Genomic DNA, 21,962 nt, shown 5'->3' on the forward strand with positions numbered 1-21,962 from the left:
TGTCAGCAACTTTTAGTTTCTTTTACCGAGAGTGTTAGTTTCTTTTACATTTTAGAAATGGTTGTTTGTTTATTTCTTCTCATCAGATCGGAGTTCATTGGTTTGTTTGTTCCTTTTTATCAGGCATCTACCATGGAATGTTCTATATAAGTTTTTTTGTCCAAAGAGATATTTTCTCTCATGTGCTTTAATCATATGCACACATGGTTGCGCATGCAGTATTAAAACCATTCAATCAATCCTTTTTATGATGAATTTAAGAGTTTTTATCTTGAAAGTAGTCTTACAACATCTATTTTATTTTTGGACTCTTGAATTGTAGGGTCAATGCCAGTGATGCGATGCTTACATGTTCTATGATGTTTTTCCAACACACCGTCCATGGTTGCTTGACAGGAAACAGAGAAGTGTCCGGATGGGCAATCAACTCATCTGTTGATTAGATTGGGGGTGGCATGAACAAAGTAAAGGTGAAGAAAGCAAGCTTGGACGCTAGGTGGCGGCACCAACATGGGAAGTGTCTGGCATGAACCAAACATCTATGGCTTGTTGCTTTGAATCTTGCCGGTCTAGGCAAGGTTAGCTCTTGTCACGGTCCATCTGTGTATGTGTCTAAGAAATTCTTGCGTACATGTCTTTTAGTACTATTTTTCCCACGGTCCATCTGTGTATGTCATTTCCATGAGGCGGTGATTTTGATAATTTTTCTTAAACTCTTTACTTATTAGTTGCGGATATCTTCTCTAGAAATAACAAAAGTATAATATAGGCAAGAATGAGTATCAGAACTAACGCCATGGTGCTCATGTAAGTCTAGCCATGGATTAAAAAGTTTACAATGTCAAGTCATTTTTGTTTGTTGTACAGATTATAATCATTAATTCGTGTGATCCAGAAGTTCTAAAAGTTACCTTAGCCTGTATAAAGGTTAAAATTTCAATTTAATGTTTAACCTTCTAGGATGTTTACTGTAGCTGCCGAACGTTAACACTGAGCAAAATTGAGTTGTGCCAAAAATTAAGTTTTGAGTCGAGGGAAAGGGTTTAGTGTGTGAGAGAAAAGAGAGACAGGGTGAGACTCAGAGAAGGTAGGAGAGAGAATGGGAGAGAGAGAGAGAGAGAGAGAGAGAGAGAGAGAGAGAGAGAGAGAGAGAGAGATGGAGGGTGGTAGACACAGAGATGTGCATTGTATTCATATATGTGCAATTGAAAAGGAAAAATTGAAGCGCCCGTGGCAACGCACGGGCGTTCTACTAGTACAACTAGTTTCGTTGTGAGCGAAGAAAGGTGAAGAAAAAAATCCTTGAACTGAAACGTGATGTTAGTACGGAAATATTGAGCTACTACCTTTTCTTCGATTAAGATCACATATTTGTTGTTGTTAGAAGATCATATATTAATTTCTGCTCACCAGCTCCTCTTTCGGAGAAAAGAGGGAGAGAATATATGTGACTTTACTTGAGCACATCTCTTCTCACCTATATGACTAGAGACGTGAGCATGGTGTAAGCAAACATATAGTTAGAGATAAATTTACAACCGACCAAGCATTTTCATGGGTTGCATTGTAAGAGAAACCAAAGACCTTCTACATATGTTGGTCTACAATAAATATTGGGAATGAGCGGCGCCAGAAAATGGTCAGTTAGGATGTGGCTAACTTGCAGTGCAAATACGCCATATCAAGGAATCCATAATCAACGCTTGACATAAGCCAACATTCTTCATCGTGTTAGGTGTGATACCTTACTGACATGCTGTCGATATGGATCATCAAGCTTTTCAGTTTTCACTGGTTGCAGGTGCCATTAAGAAAGATACAGTATGTTGTTCCGTGTGTCTGTTGAGGATCCTTCTATGTTTGGCACTCGACAATTCCAATGATCACTATCAAACAGAGTGCACGCATACACAGATCCAACATCCTTTGTCTTTCATACAGTGTATCAAACTTTTCTTCTGGCCAATTTCTATGTGATCCCGATTCTTGTATGCAACAATAGTAATACCTGATCACAAACTCTGATTAAAGCAATTGATCAATATGTGTGGATTGTTTACTCCTCTCCTCTCAATCTTCAACTCTTTCATCAATCAAGAAAAAATATAAAAAAATATTCTCTCTCGTCTTGAGAGGAAAAAATATTTGAATATTTGTCCAGTAGAGACCACATACATGTTCTTCCTGTGTACATCCAAGGACGGTGATCTCATTTACGTTGTTACAAATGCACTAGGCCTACTATATCAAAGTACTCATTGCATAAGGAAGCTCCAAGAAAAATTGTTGTATGGGTTGTCCATGAGAAATGAAACCTAGCTTGTGAGTTCACCGGATACGGGCCCTCTTTGATTCAAGTAATTAACCTTCAAGGGTTTTGTGGAGAATGTTAATCCTTAAGAGAAAAAAACTTGTTTGTAGTTCAAATTATATTATGATAAGGTACATGAGATTTTTCGTCATTTCTGCTAGATCTCATAGGAAAAAATCTCACCACTCTACCATGTTGAGAAAATCATACTTTTCGCTATTCCCATGTGTCAGAATCCTGTTTAACATGAAGCAACAAGGACCACACATGACCTGTCATGGTCCCTTCTTATTTGTAGTACTAGTACATTTGATTACGCTTTTTGTAGAACTCCTAATACATTTGATTTGGGGCATGTTTTGATTCAGAGGAATAGTGCAGGATATTTGAAGAATTTGAATCCATGTGATTATTCTATGTGGATCATTTGATTCATAGAAATGGAATTCTCAGGACCTTCTTTGGATCGAAGTAATTTCACAATTTTCTTAGAGTATTTCGTTATGTAGGAACTTTTCCTATATAACCATTTGAATCATAGGATCCTAGACACTAAATGCTTATAGAATCATTTATATGTAGACTAATGTCGATTTGGATCGTAGGAATTGTCCCTAACTCCCTAAGGAATCATAACTAAACTATTTGGAGAAAAGTTTCCATCCACTTAGGACCAATTTGGTTTAGAAATTTTTTGGAAACGTGCAAAGCATGTTTCAATTATTAGCACAACTAGTTTTGGCGTGAGACGAGAAAGGTGAAGAACAACGCAAATCATTGAATTAAAAACGGTGATTGGGGTACTACTTTCTCTTCAATTAATATCACATGCAATATCTCATGTACTACTCTCATATTCATTGTTGTCAGAAGATCATATATTAGTTTGTGCTCACCTACTCTTTTTCAAAGACAAGAGGAGGAGAATACAAATGCCTCTATCTGTGCACATCTCTTCTCACTTATACTCCCTCCGTTCCAAAATAGATGACCCAATTTTGTACTAACTTTAGTACAAAGTTGGGTTATCTATTTTGGAACGGAGAGAGTATATAACTAGAGATGTTAACTAACATATAGTTTGAATTCTACAACCGACCAATAGTTTTCATGGGTTACATTGCAACTGAAATCAAATACCTTGTACATAGGTTGGTCTAGAATAATGTCTGGAATGTGCGGCACCAGAAAGTAGTCTATTTGGGTTCAAGTTCATTTTAGGGCAAGATCTTTAGCTCATGGAATCCATGATCAACTTATCACATAAGCAAAGCACACCTATCACATTATGCGTGATATCTTATTGCTTGTGAGCAGCAGGTATCACCAAGAACGACCATGCAAGCTTTTCGTCGCATCTATTATATTGTGGATCCTTCCATGTCTCAAACTCAACAGTTCCATCGAACGATATCAGACAGAGCACACATGCACACATATCTGGCATCCTTGCTTTTTCACGTGGTGTATCAAACACTCTTTGGTGCTGAATACCTAGTTTTTCTATTTTATATAGGATCCATGCATCAATACCATTATGCGCATAAATTTCATATGAGTACACACACCCTGATTATAGAAGTTGATTAGCATGGGTGGACTCTGGACTCTCTCCTCTCGATTTCAGACTCTTTCATCATTTGGCAGCCATTGCATCTGACCGTGCGTCCACACCCTTGCAGGGAATTCCCATGCGTCGCCGCTCACTAGTCCTCGACCTCACAATCTTTCTAAATGCAATTATTTGTGTTTACACATAAAATTCAGATGTTGCAAAGAGGGTCTCAGCCTATGATATGGTATTTAACTATTTGATGCATGTAGTGAGGATCTCGGTTTAATAATATGTGGTTGTGCCTAGCACCCCCTTCATCCTTTATAAGTTTAATTTGGACGTACCGCCTATATATGATCTTAAACACCCATTGATTTGGCATGAGCATGAGATATTTCACTGTGCACTTTTTCACATGATTATGTTACTTACCGCATTTTTATGCTTTGGAGAGTTAGACTTGGGGACACCATAAACCATTATCTATTTTTTAGCATAAGAATCACATTCCAATAACTTTACACATTGTTTTAGTTTTAGTTTTATTTTATTCTGAAAACTTCAAAATTATTTATCACACATTATCTTTTAATTGCCTTGTGCAACTAGCAAGAATAGCAAGGTTAACACCCTTGCTAGAACTATTGGGGACACACGTGGAGTTGTATTTGTATTGCGGAGCATTCAACTATTGCAGGGTGTAGGGCTTAGGGTTTAGTGTTGAGAAATGCAGTAATTTCAAAAAAAATCCTACGATCACGCAAGATCTATCTAGGTGATGCATAGCAACGAGAGGGGAGAGTGTGTCCACGTACCCTCGTAGACCGAAAGCGGAAGCGTTATGACAACACGGTTGATGTATTCGTACGTCTTCACGATCCAACCGATCCTAGCACCGAAGGTACGGCACCTCCGCGATCTGCACACGTTCAGCTCGGTGACGTCCCATGAACTCTAGATCCAACTGAGGTCGAGGGAGAGTTTCGTCAGCACGAATGCGTGGTGACGGTGATGATGAAGTTACCGGCGCAGGGCTTCGCCTACTATGACGATATGACCGAGGGGGCACCGCACACGGCTAAATAATCAACTTGTGTGTTCTAGGGTGCCCCCTGCCCCCGTATATAAAGGAGCTAGGGGGGATGCCGGCCGGCTCCTATAGGCGCGCCCCAAGAGGGGAGTCCTACTAGGACTACTAGTCCTATTAGGATTCCTCCAAGAGGGGAAGAGGGGGAAGGAAGGAGAGGGAGAGGGGGAAGGAAAGGGGGGCGCCGCCCTCCTCCTTGTCCTATTCGGACTCAAGGGAAGAGGACGCGCGGCCTGCCCTGGCCGCCCCTCTCTCTCTCTCCACTAAGGTCCATCGAGGCCCAATTAGTTCCCCCGGGGGTTCCGATAACCCTCCGGCACTCCAGTTTTATCCGAAACTTCTTCGGAACACTTCCGGTGTTTGAATATAGTCGTCCAATATATTAATCTTTATGTCTCGACCATTTTGAGACTCCTCGTCATGTCCATGATCACATCCGGGACTCCGAACAACCTTCGGTACATCATATCACATAAACTCATAACACCAATTGTCATCGAACGTTAAGCGTGCGGACCCTACAGGTTCGAGAACTATGTAGATATGACCGAGACACGTCTCCGGTTAATAACCAATAGCAGAACCTGGATGCTCGTACCTAGTTCAATCTCGTTACCGGCAAGTCTCTTTACTCATTTCGTAATACTTCATCCCGCAACTAACTCATTAGTCACAATGCTTGCAAGGCTTATAGTGATGAGTATTACCGAGAGGGCCCAGAGATACCTCTCTGAAACACGGAGTGACGAATCCTAATCTCGATCTATGCCAACCCAACAAACACCTTCGGAGACACCTGTAGAGCACCTTTATAATCACCCATTTACGTTGTGACGTTTGGTAGCACACAAAGTGTTCCTTCGGTATCCGGGAGTTGCATAATCTCATAGTTTGAGGAACTTGTATAAGTCATGAAGAAAGTAGTAGCAATGAAACTCATACGATCATAATGCTAAGCTAACGGATGGGTCACGTCCATCACATCATTCTCCTAATGATGTGATCCCGTTCATCAAATGACAACACATGTCTATGGTTAGGAAACATAACCATCTTTGATTAACGAGCTAGTCAAGTAGAGGCATACTAGGGACTATATGTTTTGTATATGTATTCACACATGTACTAAGTTTCCGGTTAATACAATTCTAGCATGAATAATAAACATTTATCATGAATTAAGAAAATAAATAGTAACTTTATTATTGCCTCTAGGGCATATTTCCTTCAGTCTCCCACTTGCACTAGAGTTAATAATCTAGATTACATAGTAATGATTCTAACACCCATGGAGCTTTGGTGCTGATCATGTTTTGCTCGTGGAAGAGGCTTAGTCAACGGGTCTGCAACATTCAGATCCGTGTGTGTCTTGCAAATCTCTATGTCCCCCTCCGACACTTGATGACGGATGGAATTGAAGCGTCTCTTGATGTGCTTGGTTCTCTTGTGAAATCTGGATTCCTTTGCCAAAGCATTGCACCAGTATTGTCACAAAAGATTTTCATTGGACCTGATGCACTAGGTATGACATCTAGATCGGATATGAACTCCTTCATCCAAACTCCTTCATTTGCTGCTTCCGAAGCAGCAATATACTCCGCTTCACACGTAGATCCCGCCACGACGCTCTGCTTGGAACTGCACCAACTGACAGCTCCTCCATTCAATAAAAATACGTATCTGGTTTGTGACTTATGAGTCATCTGGATCAGTGTCAAAGCTTGCAACGACGTAACCGTTTACGACGAGCTCTTTTTCACCTCCATAAACGAGAAACATATCCTTAGTCCTTTTCAGGTATTTCAAGATGTTCTTGCCCGCTGTCCAGTGCTCCACTCCGGGATTACTTTGGTACCTCCCTGTTATGCTTATAGTAAGACATACATCAGGTCTGGCACACAACATTGCATACATGATAGAACCTATGGCTGAAGCACAGGTGAGGGAGTCCTGGATTAGGGGGTGTCCGGATAGCCGAACTATCATCATCGGCCGGACTCCAAGACTATGAAGATACAAGATTGAAGACCTCGTCCCGTGTCCGGATGGGACTTTCCTTGGCGTGGAAGGCAAGCTTGGCGATACAGATATGTAGATCTCCTACCATTGTAACTGACTCTGTGTAACTCTAGCCCTCTCCGGTGTATATATAAACCGGATGGCTTTAGTCCATAGGACGAACAACAATCATACATAGGCTAGCTTCTAGGCTTTAGCCTCCTTGATCTCGTGGTAGATCTACTCTTGTAACACACATCATCAATATTAATCAAGTAGGACGTAGGGTTTTACCTCCATCAAGAGGGCCCGAACCTGGGTAAAACATCGTGTCCCTCGTCTCCTGTTACGATCCGCCTAGACGCACAGTTCGGGACCCCCTACCCGAGATCCGCCGGTTTTGACACCGACATTGGTGCTTTCATTGAGAGTTCCTCTGTGTCGTCACCGATAGGCTCGATGGCTCCTTCGATCATCAACAACGACGCAGTCCAGGGTGAGACCTTCCTCCCCGGACAGATCTTCGTATTCGGCGGCTTCGCACTGCGGGCCAATTCGCTTGGCCAGCTGGAGCAGATCGAAAGCTACGCCCCTGGTCATCAGGTTAGATTTGGAAGTTTGAACTTCACGACTGACATCCGCGGGGACTTGATCCTCGATGGATTCGAGCCACAGCCGAGCGTGCCGCACTGTCACGACGAGCATGATTTAGCTCTGCAGCCGGACAGTATCCTGGAGGCCGCACTCGAGCCCGCTCCGATCTTCAATTCGGAGCCGGCTGCGTAGATCGAGGACGGGTGGCTAGACACCGCGTCGGGGGCTGCAACCTCTACGGCGATAGAGCCGAACACTGATTTTGTCCCTCATGAAGCTCGTGACTCCGAGGTGCCGGACTCCTCGCCGGACTCCGCACCTCCCGCGCCCCCTCCGATCGAATCCGATTGGGCGCCGATCATGGAGTTCGCCGCGGCGGACATCTTTCAACACTCACCTTTTGGCGACATCTTGAGTTCGCTAAAGTATCTCTCGTTGTCAGGAGAGCCCTGGCCGGACTACGGTCAGGACGGTTGGGATGCGGACGACGAAGAAATTCAAAGCCCACCCACCACCCACTTGGTAGCCACTATCGACGATCTAACCGACATGCTAGACTACGACTCCGAAGACATCGACGGTATGGACGACGATGCCGGAGACGACCAAGAACCAGCGCCTACCGGGCACTGGAAAGCCACCTCATCGTATGCCATTTTTTTTTTTTGAAAAGGGGTGCAACCCCAGCCTCTGACATATACATGGTGGATATCCCAAAGGATGGGAATGGCGAGGGAATAGCTGAGGGTGACCCCTCCAAGAAACAGCCCAAGCGCAGGCGCCAGCGGCGCCGCTCTAAATCCCGCCACAGAAAGAATGAAGATTCCGGCATCGGAGACAATAACACCCCAGACAGTACCGAAGACAACCCACTCCAGCAAAATTCAGCACAGGTGGACGGAGACGCCAGTCCTCATGAGAGAGCGGCAGAAGAAGAGGTAGATGATTATATGCCTTCCTCCGAAGACGAGGCGAGCCTCAACGACGATGAATTCGTCGTACCTGAGGACCCCGTCGAACAAGAGCCACTACACCATGCACCAGAATTCCCTACCGATGTGTGTTGGGAAAAATCAATTATACTGACACACAGTCGGTCGGGAAAAGTTGCATTGGTCAGTTGGTCGGAAATACATACTTGTGGCGTCCAACAGTCGGTCGGAAATGCTTTTATATTTCACGTCTGCTGATCGGTCGGTAGTAAAGGACTTCCATCGAACTATCGGTCGGCAAATTTTTCCGACCAACTGCTGGTGGCTAATTGGGCCGATCAGTCGCTCACGCGGGAACGGTGAAATTGTTGGCGCCGAAATGAGCCCAGCCCATGAAAAACCCATCTCCCCTTTTCCCCTTCTCCCCCCAAATCCCTCAGATCTGGAACACAGAATCTACATCCGCCGCCGCCCACGCTCGCGCTCTCTCTCCGCCGCACACGCTGCTCCCCGCGGCCGGCCAGGTGCTCTCCAGCCGGCGAGGCCGCCGCACCCTCTCTCCCGCCCACCGCACCCTCTCTCCCGCCCACCGCATGTCCACCGCCGACCCCACTCCACACAGCCGCCGGTGGAACCCTACTCCATACTGCTGCCGCGCCTCCACCGACAGGAGCTTTCTCCGCCGCCCCCTCCGTCTCCAGGTATTCTCTCCTCCTGTCCGTTTGCCCTTCCCTTCACCTCGCTCACCACACTGCCATGCACGCACAGATGGTCTTGCCGTTGCCGTCCAAACCCTACAGGAGGTTGGCCTTTTCGTCCGCGCCCAAACTCGTCTATCTCCTGGAGGTGCCGCCGGCAAGAAGGTAATGCTCCAAGACGCATCTTCCCAGATCCAACCAGGACAGTGGGTTGATTTTAGTCCTAATGCCAGGTCTTTAGCACCTCTGGTGTTTTTTCCGAGTGAGACAACAATTTCTCTTCTGAAGATTTGTTTTTTCCTTTCACATGTGCATGCTTATGTTATGTGTGGATGCTGAAAGCTAATTTACACGTACTATGTGCTTTGAGAAGAAAACAGTGTAGTTGTTATGCATGAGCGCACCTTCAGCATAGTGGTCAATTTGGTTGACCTTGTTTGTCAAAAGAAATTTGCTTAGTGGATTGTCATAAGTGACTCACATAGTGCTGAAACTTGGAACATAGAACTTAGCTATAAATCTTAACTATGATGGTACTTTGGGGAAAATTGCACATTTAGATTGATTTTAGTGACTTATTTATTGTTCTGAACCTTGGTTTGTCACCATAGTTTAGACTTTAGACTCTTGAGTGTTGTTCTGGCTCTGAAAAGTGGGATCCTTGAGAGGCTAGTCTGTGCAATATATGAAAACGCTAATGATGTCCTGTGAGAACTTGGGATCATGTACAAGAACAATAATTATGAGTGTAGCAATGATACATTCTAAGGCTAACCTCTTGCCTCTGCACATAAATTAAGATACCAATTGAGCACGACACCTTTAGTTCCTAGTCATCATGATAAAAGTATTGAACCTGACATCTACAAAAATATATTTCCTTGCATAATCTCTTGCTTTTCCTTGATGAGCAGCAACTTATATTGAACTTTTATATTAAAGCAGTGCATGGCAAAAGAAGGCGGCCAAACCTACTAACCAGGAATACCACTAACCAGCGGGATCCGAACGATGTGTGGATTTCCAAAAAGGTATTTTCTTATAGTGTTAGATACTGTTTGATATTGATTTGATGAATGCTTGCTAAACTTAGTTATTTTCTATGAAGTTCAAATCCTGCAACACCTATTTTGTTTCCTTTGATCCACATGTGAGGCATAGAAAGGGTTCAATTTTGATTTTTGTATCAGTTTCAGAGTTGTTCTGTTCAGATTTTGAATTTTCTAGTTTTTTTGTGGACAGTGTGTGCGGCATTTAAATTCACTATTAATTATGTTGCAGCTAGCCGACAAAGGTTGGATGGATGCGCCTAGGTACAACACTCTGTATTTTAAATATGTTAGATGTTAGTACTTGCTGCAATCTTTCCCGACCGACTATGCAGGCTTTTAGCTTCATTTTACTTGAATGGTTGTGCAGACTTTTAGCTTCATTCTTAAAAAGCTATAGTTAAGTAAAGCATATGCTCTGAAATTGTTTATGAGATGAAGGGGGGAGGGACTGTTAGTTAAGAACAATTGTATATCTATAAGTCCAGCAAAGGACAAAATGTACAGTTAAACATTTGGATTTAAGCAATAGATCAACAGAGCATTTGTTCTGCAGTTTAATGACGCTATAAGATAAAGATTCTTCTAAATGGCTGAAATTAAATTTTACTTGAATGATGTGCTGAAATCAACCTCTATACACCTAGGCACCATTTTTTAACAGAATTGATATGATGCTTGCTCTGTGAATGACTATTTTGTTGCACGCTTGTCTCCGAATAAAATACAAGGGGTTAGAAATACAGGCAACACTTCATAAATCGTTCCTTATTCCTAATCTTAGGAATCATTGTGTTGTCTTCATACTTCACGGGTTTTGTGCTAGCCGTGATATGTTTTTGGCCACATGCCTTATTCAACTAGGTACATCCGCTGCTCCGTGACTACGAGAAGTTCCATGCCTCGGTGAGGCTGGTACCTATTTTTTAGGACTAGGTGTGCTATGATTCTCACTTCCTACTGATTTGTCCACTTATTCTCTGTCCTACTCCTCTCTTTTGATTTAATCCCCTGAATCTCTAATCTTTATTTGTGCAGATTCTCTTACCTATGCCTACAAGGTGTTTGATGAAAATCCAAGCAAGCTGCAAAGAATATTCATCTATGTAATATCTATGTTCCATTATCTCTGCTTAATAACTTTTTCTGAAATTTAGTTGCATTCAATGATTGCTTCCTCTCATGCCAATGCGGCAATATCTCTCATCTGAATTCTCATTTATCTTTTCCAGTTACATAGTGGCTTATGTGCTACCTGGATGTTGGAGTAGCAGTATGTGCGAAAATGCTTTTCTTTTTTAGAGCATTTGTATGCCACATCTGGTAGCGTTGGTCCTTTCTAAAGGCCAATATGAACAAGCAACTTATATATGTCAAATCGCATGGGTACTTTACTTGGTACTTTCAGGTTTTGATATTACTCTAACTAGAATTTCCTTTCAAACATTGCAATTAGCTTTTATCATAGCATTGCAAATATTGAGAAATTTGTTCATCATACCTCCCAGGTAAACTAGAAGTATTGTACTAGTCAAGCAGAACCGTGTTCCAATTGCATCCTGGGGTTTAATGCTATGCATTATACAAGTTTTTATGGTGCCATTGTATTTATGAATAAATGTAATCACAACTTTACATTTTGCAAGTTCTTTTCATTTTTGCAGGAAAATGCAAGAGGACGAGGAATCATGAAGCCAGTGGCTCGGGATCTTTTGTTTAATGGTGACTGAATCGTTGGAGATGCATTTTATCCATCATTTTGTAAACCCGCATTGTGATTGAGACAATGAACCATATGGTTCCTTTTTAATTAGTTACGTTAGTTTATGGGAAATTTGGATGGTCATTATGTTAATAATGGATGAACTATTTATATGTGAAATTAATTAGTATTTTTTTATTGTTTGGTTATGGTTCGTTATTGTTGGAGATCCATGTACTTGTTATGAAGTAACTTGATTGATATTCTGTTGGTAATGCAAATGTATGCTATGGAAGTGCTATTGGATATTGGTCGGCAAAATAAACATTGTTTGACAATCAGTTGTGGAAGTTAATGCCAAGGCTAACGAAAAGTCGGAAGGGAAAACAAACCCAGTTGGACGGGAAAACAAACACTGTCGGACGGTCGGTTGGGAAAACCACATGGTATACCCAATAGTTTGTTGGTCGGGAGTACAAACCCCGTCGGACAGTCGGTCGGGAAAGGCTTCTTGAATGCCCAACAGAGTGTTGGTCGGGAAAGGCCCATGGTAGGCCCAACAGAATGTTGGTCGGGAAAGTTACCCCGTTGCCGACAAGCAGTCGGTCGGGAAAAGTATGTCGGTCGGGAAAGGCTTTTCCCATCTGGACTTTCCCCAACAGACACTTTCGGTCGGCAATAGTCTTTTCCGACCCACAATCTGCCGGTGGAAGCCGTTTTTCCGACCAACCTAGCTGTTAGGGATGTAGTGTTGTGGTGTAGTGAGCGTTTTAAACGCAGGCTTATGGCCACGGCAAACAGCCTCAAGAAAAAGCAGCAACAGCTTAGAGCTGATCAAGATTTGCTAGCCGACAGATGGACTGAAGTCCTCGCGGCCGAAGAGCATGAGCTCGAACGCCCCTCCAAAAGCTACCCTAAACGCAAGCTGCTCCCCCGATTAGAGGAGGAAGCGTATGAACCTGCATCACCAGCAGACAATACGGCTGACCGACCACCCCGTGGTCGCGACAGAGAGGCCTCTAGGCCCTTCACCAGAACCGTACCCCGGCATCGCTCGAAAAGCACAAGGCCACAGGGGAATGCTCCGGACTTGCGGGATATATTGGAGGACAAGGCAAGACAATCAAGATCGATCTACAGATCACGTGGGCGCCCCATGACACGTGACGACAGCCGTCACGCCGGACACAGTAAGTCCGGCCGGGCCGAACATAGACAAAGCTCTCTTGAGCTCCGTCGTGATATCGCCCAGTACAGAGGCGCCGCACACCCACTATGCTTCACAGACGAAGTAATGGATCATCAAATCCCCGAAGGGTTTAAACCCGTGAATATTGAATCTTACGACGGCACAACAGACCCCGCGGTCTGGATCGAAGACTATCTCCTTCACATCCACATGGCCCGCGGTGATGATCTTCACGCCATCAAATATCTCCCACTCAAGCTTAAAGGACCAGCCCGGCATTGGCTTAACAGCTTGCCAGCAGAGTCAATTGGGAGTTGGGAAGACCTGGAAGCCGCATTCCTCGATAACTTCCAAGGCACATATGTGCGACCACCAGACGCTGACGACCTAAGCCATATAATTCAGCAGCCAGACAAATCGGCCAGACAATTCTCGACACGGTTCTTAACCAAGAAAAACCAAATCGTCGACTGTCCGGATGCGGAGGCCCTCGCGGCCTTCAAACATAACATCCGCGACGAGTGGCTTGCCCGACACCTGGGACAGGAAAAGCCGAAATCTATGGCGGCCCACACATCACTCATGACCCGTTTTTGCGCGGGTGAGGACAGCTGGCTAGCACGCAGCAACAACCTCAGCAAAAATTCTGGCAGTCCGGATATCAAGGACCGCAATGGCAGGTCGCGTCGCAACAAAAACAAACGCCGCATTAACGGCGATAATAGTGAGGATACGGCAGTCAATGCCGGATTCCGAGGCTCCAAACCCGGTCAGCGGAAAAAGCCATTCAAAAGAACTACTCCGGGTCCGTCCACTTTGGACCGAATACTCGACCACTTGTGCCAGATACACGGCACCCCCGAAAAGCCAGCCAACCACACCAACAGGTACTGTTGGATATTTAAGCAGTCAGGCAATTTAATTGCCGAAAACAATGACAAGGGGCTGCATAGCGATGACGAGGAAGAGACCCGACCGCCGAACAATAGAGGACAGAAGGGTTTCCCCCCACAGGTGCGAACGGTGAACATGATATACGCAACGCACATACCCAAAAGGGAGCGGAAGCGTGCTCTCAGGGATGTATACGCGATGGAGCCAGTTGCCCCGAAGTTTAATCCATGGTCCTCCTGCCCGATCACCTTTGACCGACGGGACCACCCCACCAGCATCCGCCACGGCGGATTCGCCGCATTGGTTTTAGACCCAATCGTTGATGGATTTCACCTCACCAGAGTCCTAATGGACGGCGGCAGCAGTCTGAACCTGCTTTATCAGGATACAGTGCGCAAAATGGGCATAGATCCTTCAAGGATCAAACCTACCAAGACGACCTTTAAAGGCGTCATACCAGGTGTAGAAGCCAATTGTACAGGCTTAGTTACACTGGAAGTGGTCTTCGGATCCCCGAATAACTTCCGAAGCGAGGAGTTAATCTTCGACATAGTTCCGTTTCGCAGCGGCTATCAGGCTCTGCTCGGACGCACCACGTTTGCAAAATTCAACGCGGTGCCGCACTACGCCTACCTAAAGCTCAAGATGTCAGGCCCTCGAGGAGTCATCACGGTCAACGAAAACACTGAACGCTCTCTCCGAACGGAGGAACATACAGCGGCTCTCGCGGTAGAAGTACAGTGCAGCCTCTTAAGGCAATTCTCGAGTCCGGCCGCTAAGCGACCGGACACGGCTAAACGAGCCTGGAGCAACCTACAACAAGACCACCTGGCATGTAACGAGCACGCGTAGCAGTGCGGCCCCAACCTCAGCCCCTGCAAAATTTCAAGACAGGTCCTTCACGTACACCATTACGCTCTGGAGATACCATGGGCATGGGGAAGGGGCACGACCACGACAGGCCCAGAATGCGGCTTAACCACACTAGGGGCTCCCAAGTGTGTCGTTCTTTTTTCTTTTTCTTTTTACACAGGACTCCGTTCATCAGAGGCCCTGTCCGGCAGCAGACCTGCCGAACTCACGATGCAACAGCCAGGAAAGGAGAAAGGCTACTACGAATACTCAGGTGGTCTCCACTATGAGAACTAAAACTGTTTTATACAACATCCCGCAGCCTACCCCTGGAGGGGGGCATGTTTAATAGTCCATCCCTTGCTTATCGCACTATTTGTATCGTTCTGCATTTACAGCAGTCTTTCTTGAATAAACAATGCAACCCCTTTTTACTTTCACTTGCATTTCTTTCTTATACATATGCTCATTTATGACATGTTGCATCCGTACACTTTGGTACGGCTAAATACACCAGGGGCTTATGTTTCCCGCATCATGGTGTGATAAGTCCGAACACTTTCACAAGTGCGGCACCCCGAACTTATAGCATTATATGCATCGGCTCCGAATCATGTTCTTGGGTCAATAGTTGGGTTTGCCCGGCTCCCATGTTTTGGTACCTTATGTTCCGTTGTATCGGCTAAGGTAGCACTGGGAGAACCACTGCGATTGCGCCCCAGTTGAGCTGGGTTAACGCCTCAGTGGAGAAAGCTAAAACTGACCGTCATGATGAGGCGAGAGCCGGTTGCTGTTCGAGAGGTTTTTTGCGAGTCCCTAAAGACTTATGCCGCTTAGAGCAAAGAGTCGGCTTTGTCCGGCCCAAGGCGTGGATAGCGCCCCGAATTCGGCCTCCCGAACACTAGGGGCTTCGCCGAAATTTAAAATTATAGAATTCTATGGCTAAGTGAGAGTGTTCAAGCATTATAAGTCCGGTTGCCTTGTTCGTTGTGTTGAGCGCCTCCCTAGATGGACCCAAAAATGGGAAAAAGAGTGCTTAAGTTTATCCCGAACACCCTAGCACTCGTGGCATGGGGGCTGAAGCCGACGACCTGCCATCTCTCAGATTTGATAAACAGCCGCACAGAAGGTAATATTTTAAATTAACAAGCGTTGCTTAGCGCATATGAACTAAGTTTTCAGCGCACAGGATAACAAAATGCGAGTCTACTCAAAAATTACATCTTTGGAGCACTCACCCGCAATAATGCGGGCACCCTTCAGGACAGTTTTATAATACATTTCGGGCGTACAATGCTCCTTGCCCTGCGGTGGCGCGTCCGTCACAAGCTTCTGGGCATCCATCTTGCCCCAGTGCACCTTTGCGCGGGCATGGGCCCGACGGGCACCTTCAATACAGGCGGAGTGCTTGATGACTTCCACCCATGGACACGCATCCACCAGCCGCCGCACCAGGCCGAAGTAGCACCCAGGCATGACCTCCTTAGGCCACAACCGAACTATGAGGCCCTTCATGGCCTGCTCGGCCACCCCGTGGAGCTCGACCAGCTGTTTCAGCTGGTCGCTAAGGGGCACCGGATGTCCGGCCTCAGCATACTGAGACCAGAAGACCTTCTCCGTCGAGCTCCCCTCCTCGGCCCTGTAGAACGCGGCAGCATCGGACACGCTGCGGGGCAGATCTGCGAACGCTCCTGGAGAGCTCCGAATTCGGGTAAGTGATAGGTAATTCACACTCACATGCTTACTTTGCATGAAAAATGTCTTACCCGCCGCTATTTTCTTCAACGCCTCGATTTCCTGGAGGGCCTTATGGGCTTCAGCCTTAGCGGCTTTGGCACGCTCAAGAGCCGTCGCAAGCTCGGACTCTCGGGTCTTCGAGTCACGCTCCAAACTCTCATGTTTTTCCATGAGAGCCTGGAGCTCTTGTTGTACCTCCGCCACCCGCGCCTCCTGCTTCTCCCGCTCGGCGTGCTCCGCGGCCGCATTGCGTTCGGACGCAGACACCGCCTCCTTCAGGGCCGCCACCTCATTCATGGCCCCTGCTATATCCACGTTATCCTTGTTATTTTTTCTTGCAACCAAATCCTTTTCTGTAAGGTACGATTTTAATACGGTGTTACTCACCTTCCTTGTCCTCGAGCTGCTTCTTGGCATGGCCGAGCTCGTTCTCGGACCGCTCGAGGCTTTCCTTCAAAGTATTGACCTCCGCAGTCAGTGCGGCAGAGGTCAGCAGCACAGCCTGCAATCCCATATTGACATATTTTTTATGACTCCTGCTTATATCTTTTTAGATCCTCAGTCCGACTTTTCTTTCCGAACACCGAACCGAGCATCAGGGGCTACTGTCTATGCGGTACTACTTTATATATATCAAAATTCTTACCTCAAAGCCTGTTAGAAGGCTGCTGCAGGCTTCGGTCAGCCCGCTCTTGGCGGCCTGAACCTTCTGAATCACCGCACTCATAACAATGCGGTGTTCCTCTTCGATGGAGGCGCCGTTGAGCGCCTCCAGCAAGCTATCCGGCGCCTCCGGTTGGACGGAGGCTGCCGGCGTCACGGTCTTGCCCTTCTTACGAAGGGGCCGCCGCCGGACTCCGGAGCCACTATGGGATCCGAGGCCGAGTCCGGTGCAAAGTTCGGGAGGTTGTCCTGCGACACCTCCAGGTCCTCCTCCTCCCGGTGGGTCCTTTCCCGGGATCCCACCTCGGTGTAGTCCGCATCAGGGGGGGTGGAGGCGGTCGGAAAAGAATCCATATCCGACGCACCTAAGGACCCGCTCGACGAAGCGGGAAGATCATCCTTGGGTGGACTGCAGGGTTGTATGCGGCATTAGAAAGACACTACGTGGCAAAAAGAAAAATCATGAAGTTATTCGGGAGTCCGGATACTTACGATCTCGCCAGGGGCTTGGCCCTTGGGGGCCAATCCTCATCGTCGTTGCCGGCGTTGGTAGAGCAGTCCGGGGGAGGAGTCCTTCCCTTCTTGGACCCTTCGGCCTCCCCTGTAGGGGAAGCCTTCCTTTTCTTCCCTTCCCCCGCCGGGGGAGAGGCTTTCTTCTTTTCCTCCTCGCCTTGGTGGGAGGAGTCTGCATCGGAGTCATCATCCGATAACACCTGAAAACGGGAACTCTTTCGAGTACCCGTGGCCTTCTTCTTGGCCTTCTTCTCCGGCACCACATGGGGTGCCGGAGCCAGCAGCCCCGTTAAGCGGGCGTCCGCTGGGTCCTCTGGTAATGGGGCCGGACAGATAGTCTGTTTAGCCTTCTCCAGCCAGTCCTGTCAAAGGAGAGGGAGTTTAGACCCCGCATAGAGTCAAACTATGGAAAACAAGCGTTCCGTAAAGGACAAAATCACTTACCTCGTCAGCCGGATGCTGCAAACTGAATCCGCGATCTTCGGTAGCGGATGCGGGAGCCTCGGCGCCCTTGAACAGCACCTTCCAGACATCTTCGTATGTAGTGTCGAAGAGCCCGCTCAAAGTCTGGTGCTGCGCCGGATCAAACTCCCACATGTTGAAGCCCCGCCGTTGGCACAGGAGAATCCGGCGGATGAGCATGACCTGGACCACGTTGACAAGCTTGAGCTTCTTGTCCACCAGCTTCTGGATGCAGGCTTGGAGTCCGGTCAGCTCCTCCAAATCACCCCGGATCTGGTCGCTCTCTTTCCAGGAGGTGAGCCGTGTGGGGATGTCAGATCTGAATTCGGGCGCCACCGCCCATCCAGGGTCACGCGGCTCGGTGATGTAGAACCACCCCGATTGCCCCCCCTTAATGGTTTCCACGAAAGTGCTCTCTAGCCAAGTAACGTGGGACATCCTGCCCACCATGGCGCCTCCGCACTCCGCTTGGCTGCCCTTCACAACCTTCGGCTTGACACTGAAGGTCTTGAGCCACAAGCCGAAGTGGGGCTGGATGCAGAGGAAGGCCTCACACACGACCATAAACACCGAGATGTTGAGGATGAAATTCGGGGCCAGATCGTGAAAATCCAGGCCGTAGTAGAACATGAGTCCCCGGACAAAGGGATGGAGAGGGAAGCCCAGTCCGCGGAGGAAATGGGGAAGAAATACTACCCTCTCATGGGGCCTGGGGGTGGGGATGAGCTCTCCCTCGTCGGGGAGCCGATGCGCGATATTGCTGGATAGATATTCGGCGCTGCGCAGCTTCTGGATGTGCTCCTCCGTAACGGAGGAGGCCATCCACCTGCCTCCCGCTCCGGACATAGTTGGAGAAGGTCGAGGTGAAATGTGCGGACTTGGGCGCTGGAGCTCGAAGTTCGCGGGGATGGACAAGCCAAGGAGGAAGAAGGCGCAGGTAAAAGGGTTGGATCTTTATCCCCTTATATGGGCGGACAAAAACATGTGTCCCCACCGGCCTGGTAAAACTCGCTTATCCCCCAAGCGCCGCAATTAATGGCGCGGTTGGGTTACCCACGTCCGTATTGATGGGAATCCCGGAATAAGGGGAACACAATCTCTGCTTCGACAAGACGTGCCAAGGAAACTGCTTCGCTAAACGCGCTGAGGTAGTACAATAAAAACGATTCAAGTAAAGGCTTGGTTGTGGTGTGACGTCACGCCACGAAATACATCAGCAGATTGAACTTGTGTAAATATTATTCTCTCTACGGTGGTATGTGGAATTTATTTTGCAGAGCCGGACACTATCCTGGTGTTCACAATCTTCTATAAATTATTCGGAGGAAGAACCCGCCTTGCAATGCCGAAGACAATATGTGCGCCGGACTCGTCGTCATTGAAGTCTGGTTCAGGGGCTACTGAGGGAGTCCTAGATTAGGGGGTGTCCGAATAGCCGAACTATCATCATCGGCCGGACTCCAAGACTATGAAGATACAAGATTGAAGACCTCGTCACGTGTCCGGATGGGACTTTCCTTAGCGTGGAAGGCAAGCTTGGCGATACGGATATGTAGATCTCCTACCATTGTAACCGACTCTGTGTAACCCTAGCCCTCTCCGGTGTCTATATAAACCGGACGGCTTTAGTCCATAGGACGAACAACAATCATACCATAGGCTAGCTTCTAGGGTTTAGCCTCCTTGATCTCGTGTTAGATCTACTCTTGTAACACACATCATCAATATTAATCAAGCAGGACGTAGGATTTTACCTCCATCAAGAGGGCCCGAACCTGGGTAAAACATCGTGTCCCTCGTCTCCTGTTACCATCCGCCTAGACGCATAGTTCGGGACCCCCTACCCGAGATCCGCCGGTTTTGACACCGACAAAGATCTTTATCGGTCAAACCGCATAACAACATACGTTGTTCCCTTTGTCATCGGTATGTTACTTGCCCAAGATTCGATCATCGGTATCATCGTACCTAGTTCAATCTCGTTACCGGCAAGTCTCTTTACTCGTTTCGTAATATTTCATCCCGCAACTAACTCATTAGTCACAATACTTGAAAGGCTTATAGTGATGAGTATTACTGAGAGGGCCCAGAGATACCTCTCTGAAACACGGAGTGACAAATCCTAATCTCGATCTATGCCAACCCAACAAACACCTTCGGAGACACCCATTTACGTTCTAACGTTTCGTAGCACACAAAGTGTTCCTTTGGTATCCGGGAGTTGCATAGTCTCATAGTCTGAGGAACTTGTATAAGTCATGAAGAAAGTAGTAGCAATGAAACTGACACAATTATAATGCTAAGCTAACGGATGGGTCATGTCCATCACATCATTCTCCTAATGATGTGATCCCGTTCATCAAATGACAGCACATGTCTATGGTTAGGAAACATAATCATCTTTGATTAACAAGTTAGTCAAGTAGAGGCATACTAGGGACTATATGTTTTGTCTATGTATTCACACATGTACTTAGTTTCCGGTTAATACAATTCTAGCATGAATAATAAACATTTATCATGAAATAAGGAAATAAATAATAACTTTATTATTGCCTCTAAGGCATATTTCCTTCATTTAGGAATATATAGATGCTTCAACGTAAAATTATACATAAACAATGAGCAAGTATTAATACTTACTTTAAACACACATAAAGCACTAGAAAGTACTCCCTCCGTCCAGAATTACTTGTCACATAAATGGATAGAAATGAATGTATCTACAACTAAAATACATCTAGATACATCCATTTCATCGACAACTATTTTTGTACGGAGGGAGTACTAACATAAGCCAAATAAATAACGGACAAGCTTATGTCTTGTCTCATAAGTAAAGATAGCATTTACGCGTTGTAGTTAATACTTCAAACTTTACCCATTTCAGGCCAGACGCAGATTTGGTGAACATGGTTTCACGCGCACCCCTTATGAATAGTAAATTAAAAAACATACCAGAAAAAAAATCAAAAAATCTGAATATTTTTTTGTAACATACATAGTCAACCGGTATACTCGCGCATGAAGTTTCACGAAGAAATCAGACCGATGGAAAACTGGGCCAAAATGTCAAAGTCAAAGCAATATTAAAAAAAACACTGTTTGATGAATAGTATGATCCTAATTGTATTTTCTTCACTAAGAATATTGTGATTGGTGTCAATACATCACGAAACTTTACACGTGAGTAGAATGGTCGACTAAGTTTCATACTCCGAAATTTCATAATTGTTTAAATTTTACCTAGTATTTTTCTGAATTTATTATTCATATGGGGGTGCGTGAAACCATGTTAATCTTTGTATTTTCGTCTCGGATATACATATTTAAAAAGTTGAACTATCTGGCTAGAAAAACGGATTATATTCTACACATTGTATAATAGCAATACCATACCCTATATTGTATTCTATCAATACCACTCAGGTTTGAACCGGATTGTGTTCAGATGTCAAAAGTCTCTTACCGTATCCTCTAAACACGGTTTCTATGAGTAGCAGCCTTGTGACCACTCGATCAGTTATGGGCTTGCGAGTGCATATCAGGTGACACGGGAGCTAAAATGCTGCCATGCTACAATGTGTTCTCGGCTATTGGATCTCACATCCAATGGTCAGCTCAGGAGTCCCAATATATTTTCAGAAGAGCCCTTCAGTAAGCCCATAATCATGCCCTAGTCCACATCCCCCAGGTGTTGACCGTTGGATGTGAGATCCAACAGCC

At 46.1% G+C, this 21,962-nt stretch overlaps 1 protein-coding gene across 1 annotated transcript; it reads left to right on the forward strand.

Annotated features, from left to right (window-relative positions):
• The first annotated feature begins 796 nt into the window (after positions 1-796).
• LOC119279325 (translation initiation factor IF-2-like) lies at positions 797-12,135 on the forward strand. The gene is made up of 6 exons (XM_037560598.1): positions 797-807; positions 8,918-9,178; positions 9,246-9,340; positions 10,121-10,206; positions 11,263-11,330; positions 11,889-12,135. The coding sequence occupies exons 1-6, from the start codon at positions 797-799 to the stop codon at positions 11,914-11,916; spliced, it is 549 nt and encodes a 182-aa protein (XP_037416495.1). The 3' UTR covers positions 11,917-12,135.
• The last annotated feature ends 9,827 nt before the right edge of the window (positions 12,136-21,962 follow it).

This window comes from Triticum dicoccoides, chromosome 3B, assembly GCF_002162155.2.
Source record: "Triticum dicoccoides isolate Atlit2015 ecotype Zavitan chromosome 3B, WEW_v2.0, whole genome shotgun sequence".
NCBI lineage: Eukaryota > Viridiplantae > Streptophyta > Magnoliopsida > Poales > Poaceae > Triticum > Triticum dicoccoides.

Bases quoted from the DNA above. Each gene is read 5' to 3' on its own strand.
- LOC119279325 (XM_037560598.1), top strand. The intron at 9,341-10,120 runs GTAATGCTCCAA...ATATTAAAGCAG, and splicing joins GAGGTGCCGCCGGCAAGAAG to TGCATGGCAAAAGAAGGCGG. The intron at 11,331-11,888 runs GTAATATCTATG...TCATTTTTGCAG, and splicing joins TGCAAAGAATATTCATCTAT to GAAAATGCAAGAGGACGAGG.